Here is a 25,740-nt window from a genome sequence, read left to right as displayed (position 1 = left end):
TTACACAGCAGCAGCTTTACAAAGTGTGTCTGTCAGCTTGTTGTGGAATTCTATTGCCCCCTAGTGGCTAAACATCAACATATGTAGCTATAAATCAAACTAATTACATAAAAAAAATCCCTAAATATGGTACATCTTTTTAAGTGTGCACTTTATGTGTACTTTTGTGTGTGGCCTATGAAATTTCAGACATTAATGATGACCGTACCCTTTTCTGACTGCAGCCGACAATGAGGTAGGTTTCTATGTTGTGCTTCTTCAGGTAGGCATTTCGTTCTCCACCTGCTCCGTCCTCCACATCGTAGTCCCCGTTCAGATAATTCAGAGTGGCCTTAGTGATATGGATACGCCTTAGGGAAACAAAAGGAAAACACACAGAAACACCCAAATAAATGTTCATTATTCAGATACTGTATGTGGCTGTACATACAGTTTCAGCAAAAGGGACTGGTTTGTAGTTACTTTGAATTTGACTATAACTACTGTAGAGGGACCTACCCAGCTTGGCCCCCAGCCTCCATCTGATTGGCGAGTGTGACGTCATTGGACCAGACGTCAAACTGCCACTTCCTGAGTCCCAGCACCCCACAGTGCACCCTGCCGCTGTGGATTCCCACTCGCATGTTCACGTTCACCCCAGTCACCTCACGTACCAGCCTGCAGAAAACATTTGAAAGTATGAAGTGACAAAAATAATAATCTGCCAAATGATTGTTTCTAATTTTGCACACATATTTTCATATATATTTAATTGTTTAAATAAGAATTTTTAGTAGCGTTATCTTTTTCAAATTATGTGTTTTTGTTGTCAACGTAGATCATGAAGTGAATGTTTGGATGTGTCTTGCTGCAGCCTATGTAAAGTAAAAGACATGTATTGATGATGACTGAGAACGTGGCAACAGACTTTAGACTTAAAGCTAAACAGCAGCCGTGGTGACTTGAAAGAAAGAATGCAGCTTTTAATGATCAAGACGAATGACCTGAGTGGACAAGGGTCATCAGAACACATTCCCCATTGCTGCAGCCATGCAGTTGTTATGAGTAGATTACCGCTGCCAGCTAAATATGTAGATAACGCTGCAAATTGGACTAATATCACAGCTTTGACCTGGAGGTTTTACTGAAGACAGTCTAAGTTAATCTGTTTTGGAAATCAACTTCTGGGTGCTGGGACACTGTGTAATTAGTGGGTTTATTTTCTTCTTCAAAACCTCTAACTTCTCCTTTAAGAACTAGCACAGTGTATGGTTGGATAGGGTCCTATACAGACCCTTACCACTCTGAGCACCATCAACACGTACAGAAAATGTACAGATGGACGGATGAATAAATAGAGAGGATAATGCTAACAGAGCAGAGGCAGATCAGCTGCGATGGCTTAGAAACCTGGGGCCTGTTGGGAAAAATAAATAAAAAAACATTGGAGGAGGCAGAGGATCTTTGGGGAGGGTTTTTGGATGTATAACAGAAAAGTATTCCTATATACAAAGTGATATTATTTATAACCGCTCCTACGGCTAATAAAAAATCCCATGAAATATGACTAAAACTGCATCTGGAAGTTGTCCGTCGAGCAGTTTTCCCAGCCAATGACCCCCTACTGAAGCCGACTTGAAACAAGAGCTTCTATGACCATTTTACATATTTAGCTATTTTAATTGCAGTCATGCATTAGCCAGCGATGCCCTGTTAACCCCAGGGACTACTTACGAGATGGCCTCTATCATGTCCATCCCCATCTCCACACAGCAGTGGGCGTGGTCGGCCCTCGCCTCTGGCAGCCCAGATACGCAGTAGTAGCAGTCTCCCAGGATCTTGATCCGCAGACAGTGGTTCTCCTGTCAGAAAAGAACAACTTACTGGATAAGTACACCAGCTCATAAACTCAGGGAGAGTTTACTCTGGTGTGTTACATGATGACTTCACCTTGGTTAGTAAACTGTACAGCTTGTCCTATTCACATACCAAGTTCATTCATCCTTTAATATTACTGGTCATAGGTGGTAGGACACATGGGACCTGGGATTTTAAGCATCTGTGTGTGTGTGCCTGTGTATTTGTGTCCTGAGGACTGTTGTATGTATTTAAATAAAAATGCCTTTTCCAAACCACAACCACATAACTGTTTTATCCCACTCCGACCTTGAACAAATGTTATTATGGTGATTTAACTGGATCAATGTTACAGCTGTAACAAAGTTTCCTGTTAAAACCATATGAAGACACTGAAAGCCCAAACTATCTGCATGTCAAACGGGCACTAGAGGTAAGTGAGATCAGATACGGAATTTAGTCAACTGATCCTTTACAAGGGCATTCAGCCTCAGAGATGAGTCTGTAACGTGAAGTTGTATTTGTAGCAGCTATGAAACACTGTTACATGGACAAGTAAAGCAGGATTTATACGTTTGTTTGTGTGTGTGTGTGTGTGTGTGTGTGTGTGTGTGTGTGTGTGTGTGTGTGTGTGTGTGTGTGTGTGTGTGTGTGTATCTGCAGGGCTTTAGAGAACACTGCGTCTCATGATGTCCACCTGAGTATCTCTCCAGCACATGGCTCTAGGAAAATACAAAAGACCCACTGTGTAAAAAGCACAGACAGGGCGTGCGTGCGTGCGTGCGTGCGTGCGTGCGTGCAAGGTACATCTGGCATGGACATAAAAGTGTCAGTAGCAACGATCCTGGTTTATAATACTATTATGTCCGTTTCACTCATAAATATTGATTAGCACATCATTTCACCTTTCATAAACAAATGACATACATTGAGCATCAGCTGGACAAACAAAGAAGCTTCTGGATAAGAAAAAGAAAATGTCAATATTCATGAATGTGCCGTTTATAAAGCTGTGGTTAAGATTATAAGAAATGTCCTACAAACACATGTCTGGCTGTAGGATATTGATGGCAGATATAAAGTTGATATTTTGGTGATGCCCTTCAGCTCTGTGCACATGTCTGTATTCATGCTAGCATTGCCTGATTTTTTTATTTAGTAAGTAAGAACGTTAAAAGAGGGTGACCAAATAAAATAAGTAAAAAATAAAAATTTGATCACAAAAAAAAGAAGAAATGAGAGTGCCTGATATGAAGTTCCATTCATTTTCATGATATAATTTATTTTTTAATACTTGGTTCCCCTCCTGTGGTGGCAGTTGTATTTGTTTGATGTATCAGCACCACCTCTGTCAATATAAATACAAATATTATTATATTCCTGAAAGACAACAACTATGTCATAGATTATTTAGCACTATATTATCAGTTTGTCCTCCTCGAGTCATCCTTGTGAACAGTACGTTCAAGAGCGTGTTACCCACTTCTCAAGCTTTGAGATGGACTGTTCCTTAGTCTTTGAATTACTTTTGGGCAGCCTGTGCTCCTAACTAGTTCTCTCCCAGCTGTCTGGCATTTATGTGAGCCTTGAGCCAGGCACAGCATGTGCTGGACAGTTTTCAACATTAAACTATGATGACAACAACATCACCAGTGGTCTAAACTGGTATATTACTAAGAGAATGGTACAACAGCTCTGCAGAGCAATCACCTGTGAGGGCCACGTACGGTCTGCATCTCTGCGCAAACATTTTCTAGCTTGCTGTCCTTTTAAGCATCTTTTACATTTGCATTGGCTGAATTGTTATTATTCTCAAAACAAAACAGAAACAAACATGCTTTTTCTTAGAATAAAAGTATGTTAACAGAAATGTCAGCACAGTTTGTGACCGTTCCATAAAGTATACAATACATGTGTGAGTTTGCATTCTTACCGCTGCCAGCTTGTCAAAGCGGGCGAAGAGTTCATTAAGAGTCATCACCAACTCCTGGGCTGTGCACTGGGATGCCAGGCTGGTGAAACCCTTGATGTCTGCAAATAAGATACTGCAGAAACACAAAGACAAGAGAAAAAAAAAATTGACAATTGTTATTATCCCAGTTTGGAAGGACCAATTTCCTCTGCATCGCAGTCCTCATCTCTCCTAACTGTACTGTTTGTCTTGTCAGACAGACATGTGCTACCTTTCAAGTGAGCTATTTTGACGCTAGCCTATGTACTGTACAGCCCAGCACAGCATAATGGTTCCAAGTCAGGCACATGTCACTGAGCATGCTTCTGTGTTCACACCTTTTTGCTAGTTTGATAAGTTGAGAGTGATAAACTCTAAACTGGTAAAGGCATGCCAAGTCACATTGACTGAACTTGTTGAACCCAGTGCAACGGTATGGCCCTTTTTATGTGTTTTTAATAGTTTGTAGACTACAATAGAGTTATACTGTAAGTCATAGACGAATAGGGTATACAGTATATATATATATATATATAGGGTATATAGCCTATATCAGGCTCTGGTTACACATACAAAACTTCTACAGTGTACATTAACTTTGATTTATACTTTTCAGTATGAAAATATTAGGAAAAACACCAGTGTCATCTGTAAAAGTAAATTTAAAATGAGTTGTGAATCTCTTATTATTATTATTATTATTATTATTATTATTATTATTATTATTATTATTATTATTATTATTATTATTATTATTATATTCATTTACTGAAATAACTGAGTGTACCTGCTTTGCTACAGCCTATAACCATCCTAAAAACTCTTATAAAAAAAGAAACCATTCTGTCCTTTGAGCTTGATACACCAGACAAGAGTGTTGAAATGACTCTGGTCAAGATGTACCCCTGAAGTCATTGATGGAGGTGAGCGGTGTGAGATTGTGGTGTATGCATGCGTGATTGCATAACAGAGAGAGACCTAATACATTTGTGAGTAGCTTTGCACTTGTAGGGAAATTAGCTTCCATGCCCTGAGAACACAGTACACCGATATACCAAAGGTCAATTTTGTGATTGAGGCATTTTCATTACCCTCCTAACACTGGCACATCTGCGGGACAGATGATCTTGCCGGGCTAAACCATAAGAAACAAGGACAAAGAGACCAGGTTGGCGGGTAGAGAAAGCAATATGCTCAGCCTTAGCTGTGGGAGGCAGGTTGGCCTCATGCACACTTACAGATAAAACCCAGCAGCTTGTCCTGAATGGCTCAAGTTGTTCTGTAAAGCAACATAACCGTCAACCACACAAAGTCACATCTCTGGCTCGACATTTCTTCAATAAGCATGATTAATCTGTCGTCACTGATTTTCTCCTGGGGTAGAACGTGATTAACTTCATAAGTCAGAAGGCAAGACTATGCCTTGTGTCTTATGCTACTTAATACTGCTGAACATTGTATTCATTGCACTAACTTCAATAATGATTCACCTAAGGAGCTTGACTCAGCTCCTTAGGGGACCCCCAATGATCAAATTAACTTTAAACAACCTTTGAGGAAAAAGAAAATCCATCTTCACCTTAAAGGGATAGTTTGGATTTTTTTCTTTTTTTAAATGGGGTTGTAAGAGGTACTTATTCACACCATTTATCTACAGTAAATGGTGGTCGGCACATGCAGACCAGGAAGCTAAGCAATGTTCTGCTGTGGACCGGGGAAGCAGCGTATTTAACAAACTTATATTTAAATAACGTGTTTTAGCCACAAAAAGGACCACCTAAGAAAATCAACAGCCCTTGCCAACAGGGAACTAAAGAATTGTCAGTGTATGATGTTGTGAAGCCTGATATTGCAACCTTTTTTTTTTTTTACTACATAGAAGTAGCTTTCTGAGTCAAACCCCCAGGAAGAACAAGAGACATCTATAAATAGACAAAGGTTTAAGACCTCGCAACGTAGCTGTCTGTGACATAGCCAAGAACATGGCGTGATTGTTGTATGGGCAGGTGTTGGGAGTGTTTATGTTGATTTATTCCCATGTTAAAAAAATGTGAGTTTTCATTCTGGGTTTGACACTCATTTTGTCTGAGGGTTACAGCAGGGTTTTTTTTCTCTTGGCTGGCCACATTTAAAGAGCAACACCGTGTTCAAATGAACCTGGGTTTCAAGATGCCTAAATCTTCTTAATTTAGGTCTCAGGCAGAAGAGGATTAAGAGTCCCCGCTCTGGGGTACAGAGACATTTCTGAGAAGAATTGATTGCTTTCTGTGAACTGTTGCATGGGAGGTCGAGTGAAAGCAGACGCTTGACCAATGTGTCTGAGCTCAGAGAGAGGTCTGTCTCGCTGGGTAGAAGCAGAGAATCAGAAGCAGAGGGAAGGATGACATACTCTAGACCAGGGGTCCCCAAACTACGGCCCGCGGGCCGCACACGGCCCCCCTCCACATTTGAACCGGCCCCCTGAACAATACCAGAGACGGAAAAAAAATGCTACTACAACCTCACTTTGCCCCAGCGCATTTTGACCCTTATGGCCACCCATACCCCAGTCATAGAACGTGAACGTGACCCCCCCACCCACCCCCCAGAACGGAATAATGGCAAAAAGGTTGGGTAAGAGAAAAATTGATTCAGAATGCAGGGTATTTAACCCGCAGTGGACACACGATTATTTTTTTGTTCAATTCAAAGAAAAGGCTGTTTGTCTCCTCTGTCAAGAGAAGGTGGCGGTATTCAAAGAATACAACCTGCGCCGACATTATGAATCCCGTCACAAAGACAAGTATGCTAGCTTGCAAGGCCAAATGCGAGCAGAAAAAAATCTCAAAGCTAAAAACTGGACTGTTAGCTCAGCAGACTACATTTGTGCGGCAAACTCAGCTGAACCAAGCATCGGTTCGGGCCAGCTTTCATGTTGCTCAGCTGATCGCAAGCTGCGGTAAACCTTTCACTGAAGGAGAGTGTGTCAAGAAATGTTGAATGTTGTCGTGGAAGAGGTCTGTCCCGAGAAGAAAGATGACTTTAATGCGTGAGTCTGTCTGCAAGTACAATTACCAGACGCGTTGAAGAAATTGGGGGTAATGTGTATGTTCCAGCTGCAGCAGAAGACTAAAGATTTTGACTTTTTTTCGTTAGCACTGGATGAGAGCTCGGACGTGCAGGACACCGCGCAGCTTCTTATTTTTATTCGTGGAGTTACCGCCAACCTTGAGATGTGCGAGGAGCTGGCAGCACCACAAGTTTAAATTTAGTAAAAACAAAAAAAAAGATATTTTCGAAAAGGAAGTCAAACCAAGCAAACAGTTGGATCTGGACTGGGCAAAGCTTGCCAGCATCACGACTGACGGGTCCGTCGGGACCCTAACACCATAGGAAGGTTAATAGGACGCATGAACCGGGAGATGGAAGAACGGGGTCTCACCGCCCCGCTACAAGTACACTGCCTAATTCACCAGCAAGCGCTGTGCTGCAAAGTGTTGAAGTGGGATTCTGTCATGAAGGTTGTGGTATCGTGCATAAACTTCATCAGAGCAAATGGACTTAAACACAGGCAGTTCCAACAATTCCTGTCTGAACTGGAGTCTGCGTACGGAGATGTGCTGTACCACACAGAGATCCGATGGTTGAGCCGCGGCAGAGTTTTGAGACGTTTTTACGAGCTGCTACCTGAAATCAACGCATTTCTTCAGTCAAAAGGCAAAACGGTCCCAGAGCTGATCGACCCAGCATGGAAATGGCACCTCGCATTTTTAACAGACGTGACAGAAATGCTGAACGGCCTTAACTTGCAGCTACAAGGGAAGGGGAAACTCATTTGCGACATGTATTCCCACATAAAAGCATTTGAGGTGAAACTAGCGCTGGTTTTGGAACAAGTGAAAAAGCACAACTTCACCCATCTCCCTGCTACCCAAAGCTTTTCTGCAGAGAAGCCAGCTGTCGCGTTCCCAGGTGAAAAGTGTGTGGAAGCACTGGAAATGCTGAAGGCGGAGTTCGGTGTACGATTCCGTGAACTACATGTTCATGCAAAAGAAATCCGTCTTTTTCAGAACCCTTTTGTTGCAGACATCGATGAAGCCCAGCCTTCCTATCAGTTTGAGCTGGCCGAGTTACAGAACTGTGATGTTCTAAAAGACGCATTCAAGCCCAACAGTCTCATTGACTGTTATGCCGCCCTCCCAAATGACACCTACCCTAACATAAAAAAACACGCAGTGAAGATGTGCACACTTTTTGGCAGCACGTATATCTGCGAGCAAACCTTTTCTCGCATGAAACTCTTGAAAACTCCAACGAGATCAAGATTGACAGATGAACATTTGCATCAGTGTTTGAGACTGGCCGTGACTAGAATGGAACCGGACATTCAACTTCTCACCAGCCAGATGCAGGCCCACAGTTCACACTGATGAACATACAGTACATAGGTAAGCTCACTTTTCTGATTTAAAGTAGTCATTCTGAGTATGAACAAATATAATCATAATAAAATCTATTGGGATAAAATCCATCTCCACAACCATACTGGTATTGAAATGCATTGTGCTGTGTAGGTGCTGCATCACTTAGTTTGGTTTCTTAGCCTGTTTGCTTTGTGGTTTTCAGAGGGAAGTTGATGAGAGAGAGCCTACAGTGGTGTCTACTGGGCTGGCCTATGGAACATACAAAACTGGATTATAAGGAAAGAACACAAGAACTTTGAGAGACATTTGAGATTCTGCTCTGACAAGTGAAGTTGAACTTTTACCTAGGATTGTGCACGGCACACCATAACTTTCTTTCTGTGAAGAACCCAGAGAGGGTTATTTTATTTTTATTTATTTCATAAATAGTGTTATTAGCCTATATATTTTCTGCGTTATTTTATTCTGTGAAGAACCCAGAGAGGGTTATTTGATCTCAGAAAGGGTTATTAATATTTGGATATGTGTGGTGCGCTGGAGTGTCAGCATGTTTTCTGGAAAACAATAAATGATTACATTTAGAGCCCCTGCGATTGTCACACTTTTTCTGTTAGAAACTGACCCTGGCCCCCCATCAGAGAAGGGCAAAGTTATGTGGCCCTCACTGGAAAAAGTTTGGGGACCCCTGTTATAGGGGATGTCACACAGTTAATAAGCAGTATGATAGAGTTAGGTGGTCAGCTGGATAGTAGTTGTGAGCGGCAACTTACTTCAGAGTGTGCGTAAATAAGAAATCACACTCAGAATTACCCTCACAACTCAAGAAAGAGGAATACATAATCAGAATAAGAACTATCTCTCAGCTCTTTATTTCATACTCTGGAATAAGTGGCCTGAAGTGGTGTTCTGGCCGACACACCTGAGTGAACCTGGTGATAAACCCAGTACTAGCACCAAGACTGAGCGTCTACCCATTATCATCACTTCATTGATGGTCCTTCGAGCCGGATAACTGGGTTTACGTCAGAGATGGAACTACATCCACAGTATGCTGCTAGTGGTGCACGTCCTAAACGGCATATTCACCTACGTCTGCGCTACGCAGATTATGAGGTCAATCATTGAGGCTACCTCAGCCCAAGCCCAAGTTGGGCTGAGCCCAAGTACCCTACAGCTTATATTGGTCAATGGAGTGAGGTTGGCGGCAACCCAACGCCCCCACAGCAACATTAAGGCATGGCATGGACACAGCCACTGCCCTTTAGATCATCTCAGGGTCATAACTCCAACATCACAGAGCCAACTTACTGTGGGCCACGCCCAACAATCCCCAACTTCTCAAGTTGGGACCCAAGTAAGTTTGCACGGCTCAAGATCTCATTGGAGAACCTTTTACCACATGATGCATCTGAGCGGTTTAAATACCAAGTGTTGGTCGATCACCTGCAACTAAAAGAAGCCAGGTTAATAGCAGATGCTTACCTTTACTCCTCAACACCCTTCTCGGACACAATGGTTGCCCTAAATGACAAGTTTGGCCAACCACAACAGATAGCCCTGAGGCGTATTGCTGCTGTGATTGACTTACCAGACATAGCTGAGTTTCGCCGCTGCATGTACCATCAAGGTACACAAACCCACACCTTAACTAATCTTTCAGAGTGGTTGAAATACGAGTCTTGGTGCCAGGACTCTGAAGGACAGTTAGCTGTGAGAGGAACGCCTGAGGTGTCCAGGCCTGAGGGTAGGAAGGTTAAGCAACCTATCACTGTCCTCCATGGTGTGAAGGACACCGCTAAGAAACCTGAGGCAGTAGTGTTAAGCAGAGACCCTGCATGGGCAGAAGCCTACAGAGTGGAGATGGAGAAACTTATAAAGGCGGGCTCTGTCAGTGTGGACCGGAAGTTCCAGCTGAAGATTGTGAGGAATGGTACTGTATAAGCCTCACAGCATTATGAGCCATAATGCCAAGAATAGGCTGGTATCTGCGTCAGTGGGCCAGCAACGAACCAGGTGTAATAAGTCACCTACCAGAAGAAAGCTGCTCTGCTTGTGTTGAGTTATGGCTGGCTCAGAACAAGATACCCGACAGATACCCCAGAATCTACTTTAGGGCTAAGCTGGCTCTTCCACACCGATGTCCTTGCATTGTTATGTGGAGTACGGTGTCCCCACAATCGTAATATCTACAAGGTGCTGGCGTGTCAGTACGACCCCTTACGGGTTCATTCTACCCTTCACCAACAGAGCTAAGATAATTGTCCGACAACTTTGGGACAAACACAGGGGATGGGATGATCCACTACTACCGCGGGAGCTTCTGCAGCAGTGGATAGATTGGGAAGAAGAACTACAAGTCTTACTTCAAGTAACCCTTCCCCGATCTTACTTGCCGAAGGACGTGGATACCTCCAGTCTTCATAGAGAGGTGTATGTATTTTGTTACGCCTCAAAAGAGACTTACGGCTCAGTGGCGTACCTACGGACCACTGACAGACACGGTGAAGTGTATCTATCATTCCTGATGGTCCGTTCCAGAGTTGCTTCCAAGCGATTTCACTCTATACCCCGATTAGAACTCTGTGCTGCTCTTACAGGTACTGAAGAGGGAGCTGACCATCCACATTGATCAGACAACCCTTTGGTCTGATTCCACAACAGTGCTGACATGGCTGAGATCTGGGTCCGGCCGATTCAAGGACTTTGTGGGCACCCGCGTGGCAGAGATACAGGAGCTGACAGCACCTAGCACCTAGACAGAGCGTCATTATCCACACTTCACAAATACTACATGATGTTCAGATTTCCTGACAGATTACCAATCCCTCCCCACACTCCCCACTGACACAGTGAAGCAGAGAGCAAGGCCACTTCTAACAGCCTGATGTAACATCAGAGGCGACAGTGGGTGGGGAATTACAAAAGCATGAGAGCAAGAGAGGGTATGACAAAGAGACCTGGGGTCTTTAAGCCCCATTTAATTGTTCCCATAGTGATGAGTCATTAGTTAGTACTCAACAATAAATCCTGGCGATTTTTTTTAGTAAGAGACTGTGACTGCAGTGAGGAAATCCTGAACTGAAAGGCATGGGAGTCTCACAGTGGAAAGATCGAAGACATTTGGATATTTTGATGAAATAAATATAGCTGAAATGTAAAGGACACCATGCTTTCAAGTTATTTGATGTGGTGTCCTTTGAACCCACATGGATTAAAGGCAATCATTTTACCAACTGATAACACAGATCTGAAAGGGTTGAAAATAATAACCACAGAGAAATGCCTTGGAGATACATCTATAATTCTCTTTTTGGTTTCAGATCTGTTCATATTCTGGGTTAGGAATGAAAATGTAAAGCTGAATTCACAGATAAATGAAACAGGTAACTATTTTAAGTGTGGTCCAATTAGCTGCATTGCTCACTTGTTAGCTTAATTCCACAAAACTACAGAAATAGGCTGCGGGCTTCACACAGATATCGACAGAAGATATGTGCTACATGTTAAAAGTATGTCAATAAAAATCCCTCAGCCATACAGTAACTGTACTCTTGTAGAACCTCATGTAGCCCAAGTTATAGCTATTTATAAAGTCATTAGTGGTATTCTAACATAATACTTATGGGACACATTTAACATAGCATGGTAATGTCCTTTGATGACATAACAGACACAAAGGCAGCAATGTCTGTGGGGTACGAAATACTATGTTAGGATTTGGATTTGATTCATTTACATTTATGTCATTCAAACTGGTAATTTAACATCTTAACTCATTTTACAATTCTCTGACACTGATTTCTTCTGTTGATTTTGTTCATCATGAAAATGAAAAGAGACTTTCATTTCCAAAAGGGGATTTCTTGTTAACCTTTAACCACTGATGCAACTGCAGGACGCCAGCACAACGTGGAACTTTTACGGACTGCAAATTAAAAAGGAACACAATGTCATGAAAATAATACAGGAATAATGCACAGCAGAGTAAACACCTAACATTCATCACAAAAGACTACCTGTCACAAGTTGTTAAATACAAATAAATGAATAAATTCTTTGAACTGAATCTTTTAAGCCGAAGCTGATATTTTGTGGTGGTATTAAATGTTGTGTGGAAGTGCCTTGGTAAGAGGATCGAGAACATCATCTGCCTCTAGACCATCATTGAATAGTTCAAAGATTGCCACCCATAAAATACTCCAGTAAATTAAAAAATTAAATTAAAAAATAAATTTAACAAAAAGGTAATGTAAATATCTTTGAAAGAGGATCTATGATGATGAGATCTGGCACACAGTTCTAGTAAGATCATTTAAAGAAGGTGCAGCAACTAATATTTCAAATACAAACTTTTTAAAAAAATTAAAAAAACTAAAAATACCTTGACACATCTTAGCCGGAGGTAAAGAGAACCAGTAATGGAAAAACAGAAGACAAATAGAGAGTACCGTATGGCAGTCCCCTCTCCGTCTCAGGGTCAAATCTCAGCTGAACCAAAGCTGTGCTGGCATTGCCTGACCCTTTCATCCCCTCTCGTCTGGCACCTGCACTGCCCTTTACGCTGCCTCCCCTGTTGCTTGACCCCACTGCTCTGCTGGTGGCTCGCTAACCTCAACAAGGAAACAATCTCAAACAGACCCCTCAGTCCTTTTCATTGTTGTCCAGCTCATTTTTTTTTTTCCTTTGTCTCTTACTTCATTATTCCAGTCACCCCTATTTTTTTAAACATCCTATCCACCGCTGTATTCATTTCCTGCTCTTTTCTTTCAATCTACCCCTCTGTCTTTGTCTGGTTATTATAAAGATTATTGTATTGCATCCACTCTCATCTGCTACATCCTGCAGAACAGAATACATAAAAATACAGTATCTATCAGCATCTGGAGACCAGAGAATGGAATAAATCCCTTCAAGATGAATTTGATCTATCCGTTAAGAAAGTAAAACAATTACGTTATGGTGGCAAACTGTGTATTTATCACACCAGATAGACGAGCAATCTCATCGTTACTTGTGTATGAAGACAGCAAGCATCAACTGATTTGTGTGTTGGTAGTCTGCTGTATGCATGTGTGTTGTGGTCTGCTCAGCAACGACAGATTCTCAGGTCAGGCACGGCTCCAACAGCAGAACGGCATTATGTAAGACACGTGCATCAGGTGCATAATTAACTGCATCACGCTAAAGCCATGAGCGTCTGCTGCACAGTCTCAGTTCTTGTTCTTATTTCAATTAGAACATGAAGAACAAAAGGTAGGGTCAGTTCCTCTAATTCATGCAATGTTCTGGCCATGTATTTCTCTTCAGGGTGCTGCTGGCCTACATAACAGCAGCAGCAGACTGTCACATTGTTCTGTTTGAAAATATTTCCCAAACACTCACAGGGCGACCCGGCCGGAAGCATCAAAACTTCCAACCCAAATCTTGCATAATACTTTAGTCAGCACACATTTTGGCCTCATTGCTGAAGCCACGAGACATCATTTTACTCCAGAAGGCAAACACACATGGGAGGCCTCACTCTGAGGAAGAGGTGGAGCAAAATTGTACCTGTTACTGGGCCACAAGCATGTACAAATACCACCAGGTACCATTTGTTGAAATTCAAACTATCTTACAACTATAGATTTACAATTACTACTACAATTATGTACCCTCAGCGACAATGATTTCAGTCTAAACAGTGATAAAATCCTTTGAGAATAGCGAGACCACTTTATGCTCTGTATGGAGATCTCATTTAATGCACTGCACTCATTGTTGCTGCTAATTCTCACTCTTGCCTGGGTGAGGCGTAAACAAATGGAGACAGTTTAGCAGAACTGTAGACTCCAAACTTAAATCACAAGAATGAGGGTTTGAGAAGTGAGTAGGACTCGATCACCTGGAGACTTGATTGACAACTGACAAAGACTCAAAAACATTCAACTCTCTAGAATCTACTAGCACCGTTACATTACATCAAAGGATTTAATGATGTGCCTTTTATGGTTCATCTGTAAAAAAAATTAAAAAATTAAAAACAAAATTAAAATCTTTTAATTAATCTGGTACCTGTAAGGGAATGGAGGACTGGCAGATGGGCAGAACCATACTGACTCTAATACATATCTACTGCAGCAACAAGCTCCAGACACTAAGCGACTCCCTTTCCCCCTCTCTACCTCCTTCTGGTTCGACTCTCTTACTCTTTAGTTGGAGCAGTGGGAGCTGTCACTTCTCTTCCTGTTGTTACTCGGCCTCTCAGCAGAGCCCCAATTACTAAAAGCCACTGCCTGCTCCGGACAGGCCTGGTCACACCTAGTTATCTACCTATTAACCACACACTTATGATCACAGACAGAATTCAGCCAATGTGCCGCCTACTCCTCTGTGAATCACAAGAAACCTACAGCATGACGCTCTACAGTACCAAACCAACACTTCACCGTCGTATCGTCTCGTGTCTCTTGGTTTTGTTTGCTCCACTTGGAAATGCAGATTTCTGTTGGTTTTGCTCTTCTCATTAACTTTTTCATGGATAAGAATGAGTTACAGAACAGATTACTGAATTCTGACAGCTGCAGTCATGACGACATCCACTGTGAACCAACAGGACCTTAGTGTCCACCCCTTGATTACAGAAAACACAACTCCATTGTTATAATGGCTAAACGTTTGTATGTGCACGCTCATCCATAAGTGCTCATGTGACACAATGCACATTGGTTCCAGTAATTCCTGTCACATGCCATGGAAATGTTCTCATTTTTCAGCCCTGCCAACTCCCCAAAAGAAATCTGCAATCTTAACTGAACTCTTAAACTTAGGCAACAAAAACGGATAATTCCTGATAACGATCACATTAATAGTGATGAAAAGACCTTTGTATACAAGAGCTCCAAGTACATGGCCTGATGCTTTAACCCTTAAGGATTCAAAAGGGACACATCCGAGTGATAAAAGGGTCTCAATAGCATCTATTATGTGTCGAGGTTTGGGCCTCCACCTGACTGTGAAACACACACGCGTCTGTTTCTCAGGCTGAATCTCACTTATTTGATATGTCCTTGGCCCTCAGTTAAACTGTAAGTTCTGGCCCTCCTTCATGAAGGCTGAATTGTTCCTGCCCTGAGGAGCGATGATGGCGGAGGGATCTCTGAGGAGCTATGAACGAGGATACACAACAGCAGCCTTCCCGGAAGCAGTGCAGCTGAAAGCAGCTGCTAACTGCGCCCATACAGCTAGAAAAATTCCCGTGACACTTCGAGTAAATGACATCTCATCTCTAAAAACTAATTTCCTCTCTCCTCGCATGATTCTTATTGCCATTTAAAATGAATGATACAGAAGTTGTTGCTTTTTAATATTCGTTCATCAGAATCATTTAGTATGACAAATAAATGATTCTGATAAAAAAAAAATTATTATTGTGTTTTTGTTCAAAGGACTTCATATCTTCATATCATATCTTTCATATCTTAAGTTTGTATTTTTATACATTTTATTCATCAGAACTTTCATTTATTTTGATGTTCCTCTGTTCTGTTGTGACAATAAAACAAAGTGTTATATTATTTTAGTGAGAACTTATAAATAACTACAAATATCTAATGTTAGGGAAATCTAATTAGGTTTATATTCTGGATGGAATTTTTTTTAAATATGTATCGGCCGATTTATTGGAATATCGGATTTTTAAATATCCAAATATTTGTATCTTAAAAATCCTTCGGGTCAGTCGGGATTTAATACACACCCAAATACGGTCAAGCAGTGACTCTACACTGATACTGTAAAGACTGGGCAAAAAAACAGAGACTGAATTAATCAAACCATCTTCCATCTGTGAACATCACACCAAAACTGGGCAAAGCATCGACTTGGAAGAGGTCTAAGTCATTAATCAGGAGGGAATGGATGACCAGAGAAAGACTGATGCCATTCTGATCTGACGCCGAAGGCCATCTTTAAGCAGTGACAGGGGTTGGAAATTAATGGAAATTCCATGCATTTGGGAATCCACATCAACCACATCCAAAGCAAGACCTTTGTGGCGGGTAAAAAATATTTAAACATCCATTCGCTCAATCATCAATGACTGGTCTTTAGACACAACTGAGCAAACTCCACAGATGAAGGCTATAGGATGTGTCTGAAAGCTCCAAGTTCCAATAAGTGGGCCTTCTGCTGAGAGGTATTTCCTACTGCTATTTCCAAGGTCAAAAATAACTCGTCAAGCTCACTTGCTCGTTAATAAAAAGGGTAGTTTCTGTATTTTTCAATCTGGACCCTATTTTCCCATGCATTTATGTCTAAGTGACTAATGTTAACACAGGTCTTTGGAGTTGGTCCATTATTGAGCGAGAACACTAGCCTGTCATTTTCATGGATAATACTCCATTGGGCTATAATTGTGGGGCGTGTTTCGACCGAACCAGGAAAGAAAATGCCTCTGCACTCAATTGGATAGACTTACAACCAATCAGAGCAACGGAGTATGTGATGTATGTTGAACTTTTGCCAAATTCCGTCGGAAGGACAGCAAAAACATCTTTCTGATTGATAAATGCATTGATTGTGGTTCTCTGTTCCTCTTTTAAAATGAATGCGCTGTCGATATCTTCTACAACAGATGTGATGGCGGAATCTACACATCTTAATTCAACCCAAGTGCACTTTGGTGATGTGGTTGATTTCGTTACTTTTGATAATTTGTCCATCATCGTATAAAACCCACCCTGGCAATTGGATTGGTCCAAACAGCTCTGGTTTGAGCATTGTTGCTCCACAACGGATAAAGTCCAGACCAAACTTCCCAATCTCAAAAGTTGTGGGCGGGGCCAACTTCGGCTGTTATCCAGGCTACGAGATCCCAGTAACTGGCAGCAACGTAACCCTGTGGGGCAAATTTGCACCGTCAGTGACATCCACTAAAAGGGCTGTTTTGCAACTTACATGCTCCGTGTCTGACAACATTATGGAAAGATGGTGAAGTCTTGTTCTAAAATCTCACAAGGTCACCTGCTGGGAAGACAGTGGTGTGGATCTGGAGTGGGGAGAGTTCTAGGGACTTTGTTGTTTTGAGTAAAGAAAGCATATCTTGGTGCTACCTAAAAGATTTTGAAACATGCATTTATGAATCGTGTCAACAAAATGTTGAGATACATGCAAAGCTTCCAGAGATGTTAACTTTGACTACGGACACGCTGAAGTTGTGGCTAGTTGTGCTACAGCTCCAACTGGATCCTAACACTCCAGTCCTTGTAGACCATTGGGTCTGCAGTGACCATTTTCAGCGTGGATGACTACTGCCAGCCAAAGAAAAGAATGAATCCTAAACCTAAGCACATTTTCCTAAAGAAAAAAGTTGTTCCAAGAGTGGAGAGCTGCACACAGAGCAAAGTTACTGTACTGAACTGGCATCAGGAAAAGCATGGCAGGATAAGAACAACTTCTTTAACTTTTCCATAGTCAGGCACATATAATATCAAGCCTGTCAGTGGCAAAGGCAAGCACTTTTAGTGGACTACATGTAAGGTCGCTTCACAGCTCCTGGCTGCAGGGCTCTAGCTCAATACTGAAATACAAATACAAAAATGTTCCCATTAGTCAGTTAGACACAAAAACATGGGAAAATAGGGTCCATGTTAAAAATGCCAAAATGATCTTTTAATTAGAAGATATACACTACATTATAGGAGGGAAGTTACTACAAACACTGGCCGAGCCATGTTTCATGTGTCAAACTTTTACATTCTTTCCCCTAAACTATCATCAGGTCATGGAGGAGATAGAGAGGTGTTGGAAGCAGCTAATCTTGACAAGCTGAATGCTCAATAGAATCTATTGGTCTACACAGTGAACATCATCACTCAACCATCAGCACTAAGCACTTACAAAAGTGTGTTTGTGAACGGCTTCAGTTTTCTAAATGCATTCAGACCGTTATTCCAAACGTTTTACACTCTTCAGTTTCAAATGATTGTACTCGCACTCCATTTTTAAGACTAAGGGAAGGTTAAAAATGACCCCACAGTGGTGACTTGCATGCAAACATTAAACATTACAAGAGCACTTCAAATATTTGAGCCACATTAGGAATCTTTATTACCTAATGAGTGTTGTGGAAGTTTCCGTCCAGCAAGAGAGGAATTTTTTGGAAGTGAGACTTTGTTGAAACAAAATAAAGACAGCTGCACCACTGAGTCAAGGTTTGGACTTCGGTGAGATTTAATTATTCCCTGCAGAAAATAATCAAGTGACAAGAACAGTTTTCACGACGTATAAATCAGTAACAGTGTGACAACGACTTGCGAAATTAATACAGTAGCATCCCCGTCTTATATCCTGTTTCCCCTAGAGGAGAAAATGCCTTGTTTTGGAAAACACATCTAATCTTATCAAAACAATTAATTTTAGCAGACAGAATAGTTGGAGCCTCTTACGTTTCTGCACCTGTCTCTCATGCCTCAAAGTTTTCCACCGGTCTTTTATCTTAGCTGAACGAAAACAAAACATGTCTTTGGATGTTTTAGACCGGCTATGGTCCTGACCCTGGACGTGCTTTGATAAACGTAGCACTGAACGACTGTCTCCTTTAGACTCCATGGCATTCTCCTTGGAGGAAAAAATGCACAGTCTACCAGAATCTCTCTTTCAAGGAGGACACACAGGGAAGGGATTTTAAAAGTCATATAACCTGAAAAGCATTATGAATAATTATACAAATAATAATACTAACGCATGCATATTATCGAAGGATATATGAAATCATGCTTAAATGTAATTTTCGCATTACGTGAGTTTGGCTGAGCATGTGGCACAAACGTTGAGACAATTGATAAAAAAAGACAATGATTTATGAACAATATCAAACACTTCTTAAGGAAGTATTCGCCGTTCACAGACACAAATCGTTTGTGACATCATCTGAAATAACACCCACAACATCATGTTGACAGGTTCAGGTCCTTAGAGCGTTACAGTATTCATGTCATATGTTCAGTCTTACAAACCCAACCTGTTTAAGCCTAACCAATCAGCTGGCACACGTGAAGAGGAGGTGTTATTTCCTAACCTCCACCTGCTCCACCTAAGATACAAATCTGTGGTCAAGATGTTTGCTCTAAATGAATATAGGTTCTTTTAAGGTCAAATCTCTAAGAATGTATTATAGCCTATATCACACATTTATATTCTTGGTTGTTTGATTTACAGTCAGCAGCAGCTGGTGATCAAAGTTTATGTTTTAAATGAGTATTATATTACACTCTGAATGGTTACGGATGCTGTAGACAAGTGAAAAATACCATGCAGCCTATTGTCATGGCAACACCTGCACTACCCTCCTCCACCTCTGCATGTGGGTGGGCTGCACCATTCAGAAATAACCTGGATTAACTCATGGCTTATTTTCCAACTCTGTTGCACCAACATTTTGAATGTTGTTTTGAACTCGGCAGGATTCCGCAACATTTCTTTGATACTGTTTAAACTATTTCATGCATATAGCCCTCCCTAATCCAGGTCTCTCCAACAGATTTTAGATTAACCGAACTTTGATAAAATACTTATTTCATGTTTAAATGTATTTTTATTATTATTATTATTATTATGACTAAAACATGGTTTAAAAGTTAAGTTTAAGTCACCTTAAAAAATGGGCCAAAATGAATGTGATCCAGATCGAGATGTTCAATGACAGCAGCCCTGACTTTACTGAATTTACATTCAGTAGCAGATTAAAAGCTCAAAATTATTATATGATATACTGCCCCCATGAGGAATTGTGTCCACATGATACAAACCTTCCGTGACCATGCACACAGCCCCCACCCCTCCGCCACGCAGTTGCTAGTAGTCGAGGAGGACACGGAGGATTTAAAAAACAAAACATGATGGACTCTTCAGAAGAAAGAACACTCACTAGTGATAGGGTAATATACCGTAGTACTACGATATATTAAATCCATTTCCTCTTATGGCTAACACTCGCTCAATGGCGCCTTAAACAAAAAGGTTTGCATTGCATATCAATATAAGTGTATGTATCTTAATGTATGTGTGTTTGTACTGTTACTCCTTCAGAGAGGTAACACACAGCTTGAAAGGATTTGTAGAGATGTTGAGAAAATGTTTTTTTATGTTTTTTGTAGCAGCTTTACTTTGTTTTCCCCTCATCATCCCACCTCGTGTTACCTGACGTTGTCGTGCTTCTGGATGTAGATCTTGTGAAACATCATGTCCTCCTGCTTGGCGTTTATGTCGGCTTTCATCTCCATGGCAACGTGGCGGGGAAGCACTGAGAGCAGAAGACGTTCCTGCAGGAAAGCATGGAAGGCAAGTGAGTTCAATGGAAGTAAGTGCACGGTCGGAGGTGGAGGCTTTGTCTGTCTGAGGAAGCATCACTGACTAACATGCCTGAATAAGTTTCCTGCCCCCCCCCCCCCCCCCCCATTGTAAAACAAAAATAACTTGCACATGCTTTTCATCCAATCATCAACAGCCAATCACTAAACTTAAAATTCTGCAAGCTCTTATTCTGAATTTCCTAAAGCTGTAATTCACACATCTTTGTCTTCTTCTCCATAGCTATGGTGGCTGGGGTTTGTATGTGTGTCACACCAATTTCTCAGTATAAAAATGATATAGTATAGAACAAGCACGCACACTACTGTACACTTTTTAGATCCATATTTTAAGTCTACAGAGGGTGTTTGAAATTCAAAAGGTTCATTTGATTTAATCACCAATAATGCTGGTGCTCTTTCCTCCAATCTTACATCCCCATCTCTCTCTCTCACCTGCTGTTGGTTTTCTCTCTGGGAGTGGAGGCGAGCCTGGATGCATTCCCTGGTCTCCTGGAAGGCCTGTCTCTGGGAACCCTCAGCGGGGTAATGCGTGCAGACTCCCACAATGTTGGTGCAGGAGAAGATCAACACGTTGGACACTAACTGTGGAAGAGGTTGAGAGAGAATGAGTTAGACTGCAAGGACGGGGCATCTTCACCAACATACAGTGAACGACAACCCTTTAAATTGCAAGCATCCAGCTGAGATATTTTCCGGCCTATTTACCTTCCCTAAGCAATTGAACACAGGGACTAGTTGAGGCTCTGTTGTCTGTGTCACAGATATCTTTTCTGAAGATAAATAAATAAAATGCACTTCTCTGTTACTATAAAAACACAATAGGGCCTTTTACATTTACATTCCTTAACATCTGGGGCCAGATGTGTTTTATGTTAAACACACAAAATAATGAATATACCCTTTTTTTCAAACAGATTGGTATTCTGTAAGAATACCTGGAGCTCCAAATGTTCTTCCCACAAGGTGTTACTCAATTTAAGTGATACAGAAGAGACAGGGAGACGGTTTTCTAAGGGCGTTTATGTACGATGTGTCTTAACAGTCAGAGTAAATGTGTGTGCTGCATGTTGTCATATAGCCCAAGTAAACAGATTTACGCATTTGCACACCAAATTAGTAATGTGAGCATAAAACACGTGGTAAATGCATCATAATTTGTCCTATTAATATTGCAATTTTTAGCACCGAGTTTAAACTTGTGTGACTTCCTGAGTAATCTGAGAGCATGTAAACATACCGAGTTACAGAAGCTAATGGAACAAAAGCTACCACTAAAACTTGAATTTTTCATTTGCAGCAAATTAGTACCTTCAGGTTACATAGACCCTGTCAAAGTTTCCACCTATCAAACAGCTTGAAATCTGTCATGTGTCCAAGGCACTAGTGCTAAAAAGGTATTGTTTCCATTCAGTGCCAGACATACAGAGGGCCATGGGACTGGCAGCCAGCAGCAAGCCAAAGCCAGCAGCCCATTCTTTTCATAGAGCCATTTCATGGGCGGAATCAGCCGACTGAATCACATTCACACCACAGGCCTCTCTGTTGCCGGAACAAACTGAACAAACACAGCACGTCTTTATCAAGTCAAAAAACCCTCAGCAGGTCTCCATGCTTAAAACCAAGCACACTCAGAGGGAGTAGTGACTGGCTGAAGAGGAAGTGAGGCAAGACCAAGGAAAATAAAAGAATGAGGTGAGACAGAGAGAGGGTGGTGAATTTAAAAAAGGTTACTCTTTGCTATTTCTGCCTTTCTTATCTAACTGAAACACCATGAAGCTGAACTGGATTGAACCACAGAAGATAAATGATTTTTTTAAGATAACAACAGTCAAGCCATGGCAAGCAATGTTGCCCAAGTGTACAGAAACAGATTTTTATGTTCTTTGTTTTGGCTGCTTGAACATTTACTTTGACAGAACTATTCTTACCTAATAGCATTTCAGGAACTCCTTATTGCAAATGTGGGAAAAGGATCTTCTCCTCGAGGGAGCTCTCAAGAGAATCAAAAACAGCATGAAGGTTTCATGAACAGTAAGAAGTATTAGGTTATGGGGCGACCTTTAGCCCACCTGGTAGAGTTTGTCCCTATGTAGGCCGAGTCCATAGCAGCGGCCTGAGCCCTTTGCTGTGTGTCATCCCTTCTCTTTCCCCCTTTCCTGTCCCATCACTATCAAATAAAATAAAAAGCCCTAAAAAAGTATTTGTATCTATTATTATTATTATTATTATTATTAAATCAGTATTAGGTTATAAAGACAGCGCTGTACAGATATGAATGTGTTTGGATGTCACAATTCAGCTGTTAGGGATCGTTCCGGTATTTACGGAATGGACCACCGGAGGAAAATAGGGGAGGGTCGTGTCTTTTTATTCTTTGTTGCGGGGAGTGTCACCCAACGTTTCTTTAGTCTCGGGGGGGGCGTCACCCAACTTTTTTTATACATGAAAACAGCTAAATTTCAAAGTGGCTTGTTTTGTGCATAATGGCACTCAGTCTCGGCCGAGATGGGTATGGCTACAGCTGGGAGACCTCCCGTCTCATGCCCTCTTGGCTGGTGACGTCCCCAAGCTTCTACTTTTCAAAATAAAAGCTTGCATCTGGTCCGCTATGTCTTTGTACTTTAGTGTTTTAGATGATTTTGAACTAAACAGTACCGCAGTCATGGTAATGAATACAATTCTTTATTCAGTTTTGTGTATTTGTGCGGGCGGGACTTATTCAGTTTGGGAAATCCCACAGTTACAACATGAGTGAGCTAGCAAAGCAGTTTTGTGTTGTTGCAGGATTTATTAAGATTGGGAAATTCAACGGTCTCTACAAAGCTAGAGCAGAATTAAGAAATAGTTCTGTTTTATATGAATACAAAAATGACCACATTTGCAACCCAGCAGAAGAACTTGATCATTATAACTTACACATGCAGCACATGTTAATACGTTTAGCATCTCAAATGAGACTTGTCGTATTCAGTGCAACCAGCTGTAGTTGAAAAGCCAAATATACTGTATTAGAACAGAGAGGTAACAAACAGCAAATCATTTCCCTGCATAATGTTGCAGTCAAGTAAATGTCCTTATTCAAGAGGCAAACCTGTAACAGATCTGCACACATTTAGAGCTTTTTTGTCCTAAAAGGTTGACGAAAAGCACTGACTTAGCACAGCTCGGACATTCAGTGAACAAGAATGTCTTTTGGGTGAAATGCCTCTCTCCAGCTAAAACTCCGTTAGAGCATTACAGAGACATCATTATGTTTTCCTTTCCACAAGGGGGCTTATTAGCATAACAAAAGTGTTTGAGGCATGTAATCAGCAGGGAAGGACGTACTATTTTGCTCCGGGGAGAATTGTTCCCTGGTACAAAAACACCAGGAGGGGGCAGGAGCTTTTACTGCTATAGTGTAAAGGCCTGTGTGTTTTTGTTAAGACCATTAAAATAATTGTGGAAAACACAAACTCCTGCTTAAAACTGTCCAAATTTGACATTTAAAGGTGTGCTCCTGCTACTTACAGTGGAGTTACAGCGAGCCAGCTGCAGCTGAACATGGAGCCTCGAAGCATCCCACCCCCGCACAGCCATGGAAACGGCATGCATCAGATAGAGTCTTTCAACAGGTCAATACAAATATTCCCCAGCAGCAGTCTTATTCTATTAATATTGCCAGCGCTCATACAGGCCTTATTTGGAAACCTATGGGCTTTTCCTTACCACAAAGGGAAAGTGAGAGCAGCAAAACACAGTTCCCATATTTAATACAGAGATCATCCCCAGGGTAAGAACACAGAAATGGATTATTAAATAACTGCAGAAAAGAACTGATGAGGTCTCTGTTGATTATCCGGATTATTAGATAATGATCAACCAAAGTCTTCTTAAACATTATCAGGGAAGATAATTGTCAATAATTCTCCTCTTTGATTCATGCAAGTTGTTTAGCTCATCTCGCTCACACTGAATTATTCTATCCATCCATCTTCGTCCGGTATCGGGTCGCGGGGGGAGCAGCTCCAGCAGGGGACCCCAAACTTCCCTTTCCCAAGCCATATTAACCAGCTCCACCTAGGATCTTCCCCGAGGCCTCCTCCCAGCTGGACGTGCCTGGAACACCTCCCTAGGGAGGCGCCCAGGAAGCATCCTTACTAGATGCCCGAACCACCTCAACTGGCTCCTTTCGACGCAAAAGGAGCAGCGGCTATACTCCGAGCTCCTCCAGATGACTGTACTTCTCACCCTATCTCTAAGGAAGACGCAGCCCCCCTCCTAAGGAAACCCACTTTGGCCGCTTGTACCCTAGATCTTGTTCTTTCGGTCATGACCCAGCCTTCATGACCATAGGTGAGGGTAGGAACAAAAACTGACCAGTAGATTGAGAGCTTTTCCTTCTGGCTCAGCTCTCTTTTTGTCACAATGGTGCGATAAATTGAACGTAATGCCACACCCGCTGCGCCAATTCTACGACCAATCTCCCGCTCCATTGTCCTCTCACTCGCGAACAAGACCCCAACATATTTAAATTCCTTCACTTGGAGTAAGGACTCATTCACTAATTGAAGAAGGCACTCCATTGGTTTCCTGCTGAGAACCATGGCCTCAGATTTAGAGGTGCTGATCCTCATCCCAGCCGCTTCACACACGGCTGCGAACCGATCCAGTGAGCTATGAAGGTCACAGGCCAATGATGCAATTTAGGACCACATCATCCGCAAAAAGCAGCAATGAGATCCCGAGCCCACCGAACTGCAACCCCTCCCCACCCCGATTATGCCTCGATATCCTGTCCATAAATACTACAAACAGGATTGGTGACAAAGCGCAGCCCTGGCGGAGGCCAACCGTCACCTAGAACGAGTCCAACGTACTGCCGAGAACCCGGACACAGCTCTCGCTTTGGTCATACAGAGATTGGATGGCCCTGAGAAGGGACCACCCCACCCCATACTCCCGCAGCACCTCCCACAGTATCTCCCAGGGGACCCGGTCATACGCCTTCTCCAGAGCAACAAAACAGATGTAGACCGGTTGGGCATACTCCCAGGTTCCCTCCAGGATCCTTGCGAGACTGAAGATCTGATTAATTGTTCCACGACCAGGACAGAATCCACATTGTTCCTATCGGCCGAACCCTGCTTTCCAACACCTTGAACTTTACCAGAGAGGCTGAGAAGTGTGACACCCCTGTAATTGGCACACACCCTCT

At 42.0% G+C, this 25,740-nt stretch overlaps 1 protein-coding gene across 1 annotated transcript in view; it reads right to left on the bottom strand.

The window, feature by feature from the left end:
• LOC116684799 (adenylate cyclase type 5) overlaps window positions 1–25,740 on the bottom strand; it is an 80,808-nt gene that overhangs the window by 24,760 nt on the left and 30,308 nt on the right. The window contains exons 2-7 of the mRNA XM_032510228.1: window positions 20,976–21,125; window positions 20,371–20,492; window positions 3,770–3,881; window positions 1,714–1,841; window positions 499–657; window positions 209–350 (exon numbers count right to left, since the gene is read on the bottom strand). Of these exons, the coding sequence (XP_032366119.1) occupies window positions 209–350; window positions 499–657; window positions 1,714–1,841; window positions 3,770–3,881; window positions 20,371–20,492; window positions 20,976–21,125 (813 nt within the window). The remainder of the gene's footprint in view (window positions 1–208; window positions 351–498; window positions 658–1,713; window positions 1,842–3,769; window positions 3,882–20,370; window positions 20,493–20,975; window positions 21,126–25,740) is intronic.

Source organism: Etheostoma spectabile, unplaced genomic scaffold, assembly GCF_008692095.1.
Source record: "Etheostoma spectabile isolate EspeVRDwgs_2016 unplaced genomic scaffold, UIUC_Espe_1.0 scaffold00569331, whole genome shotgun sequence".
NCBI lineage: Eukaryota > Metazoa > Chordata > Actinopteri > Perciformes > Percidae > Etheostoma > Etheostoma spectabile.
Note: the sequence above shows the minus strand (reverse complement) of the source record. Positions and strands in the feature narration are given on the sequence as shown.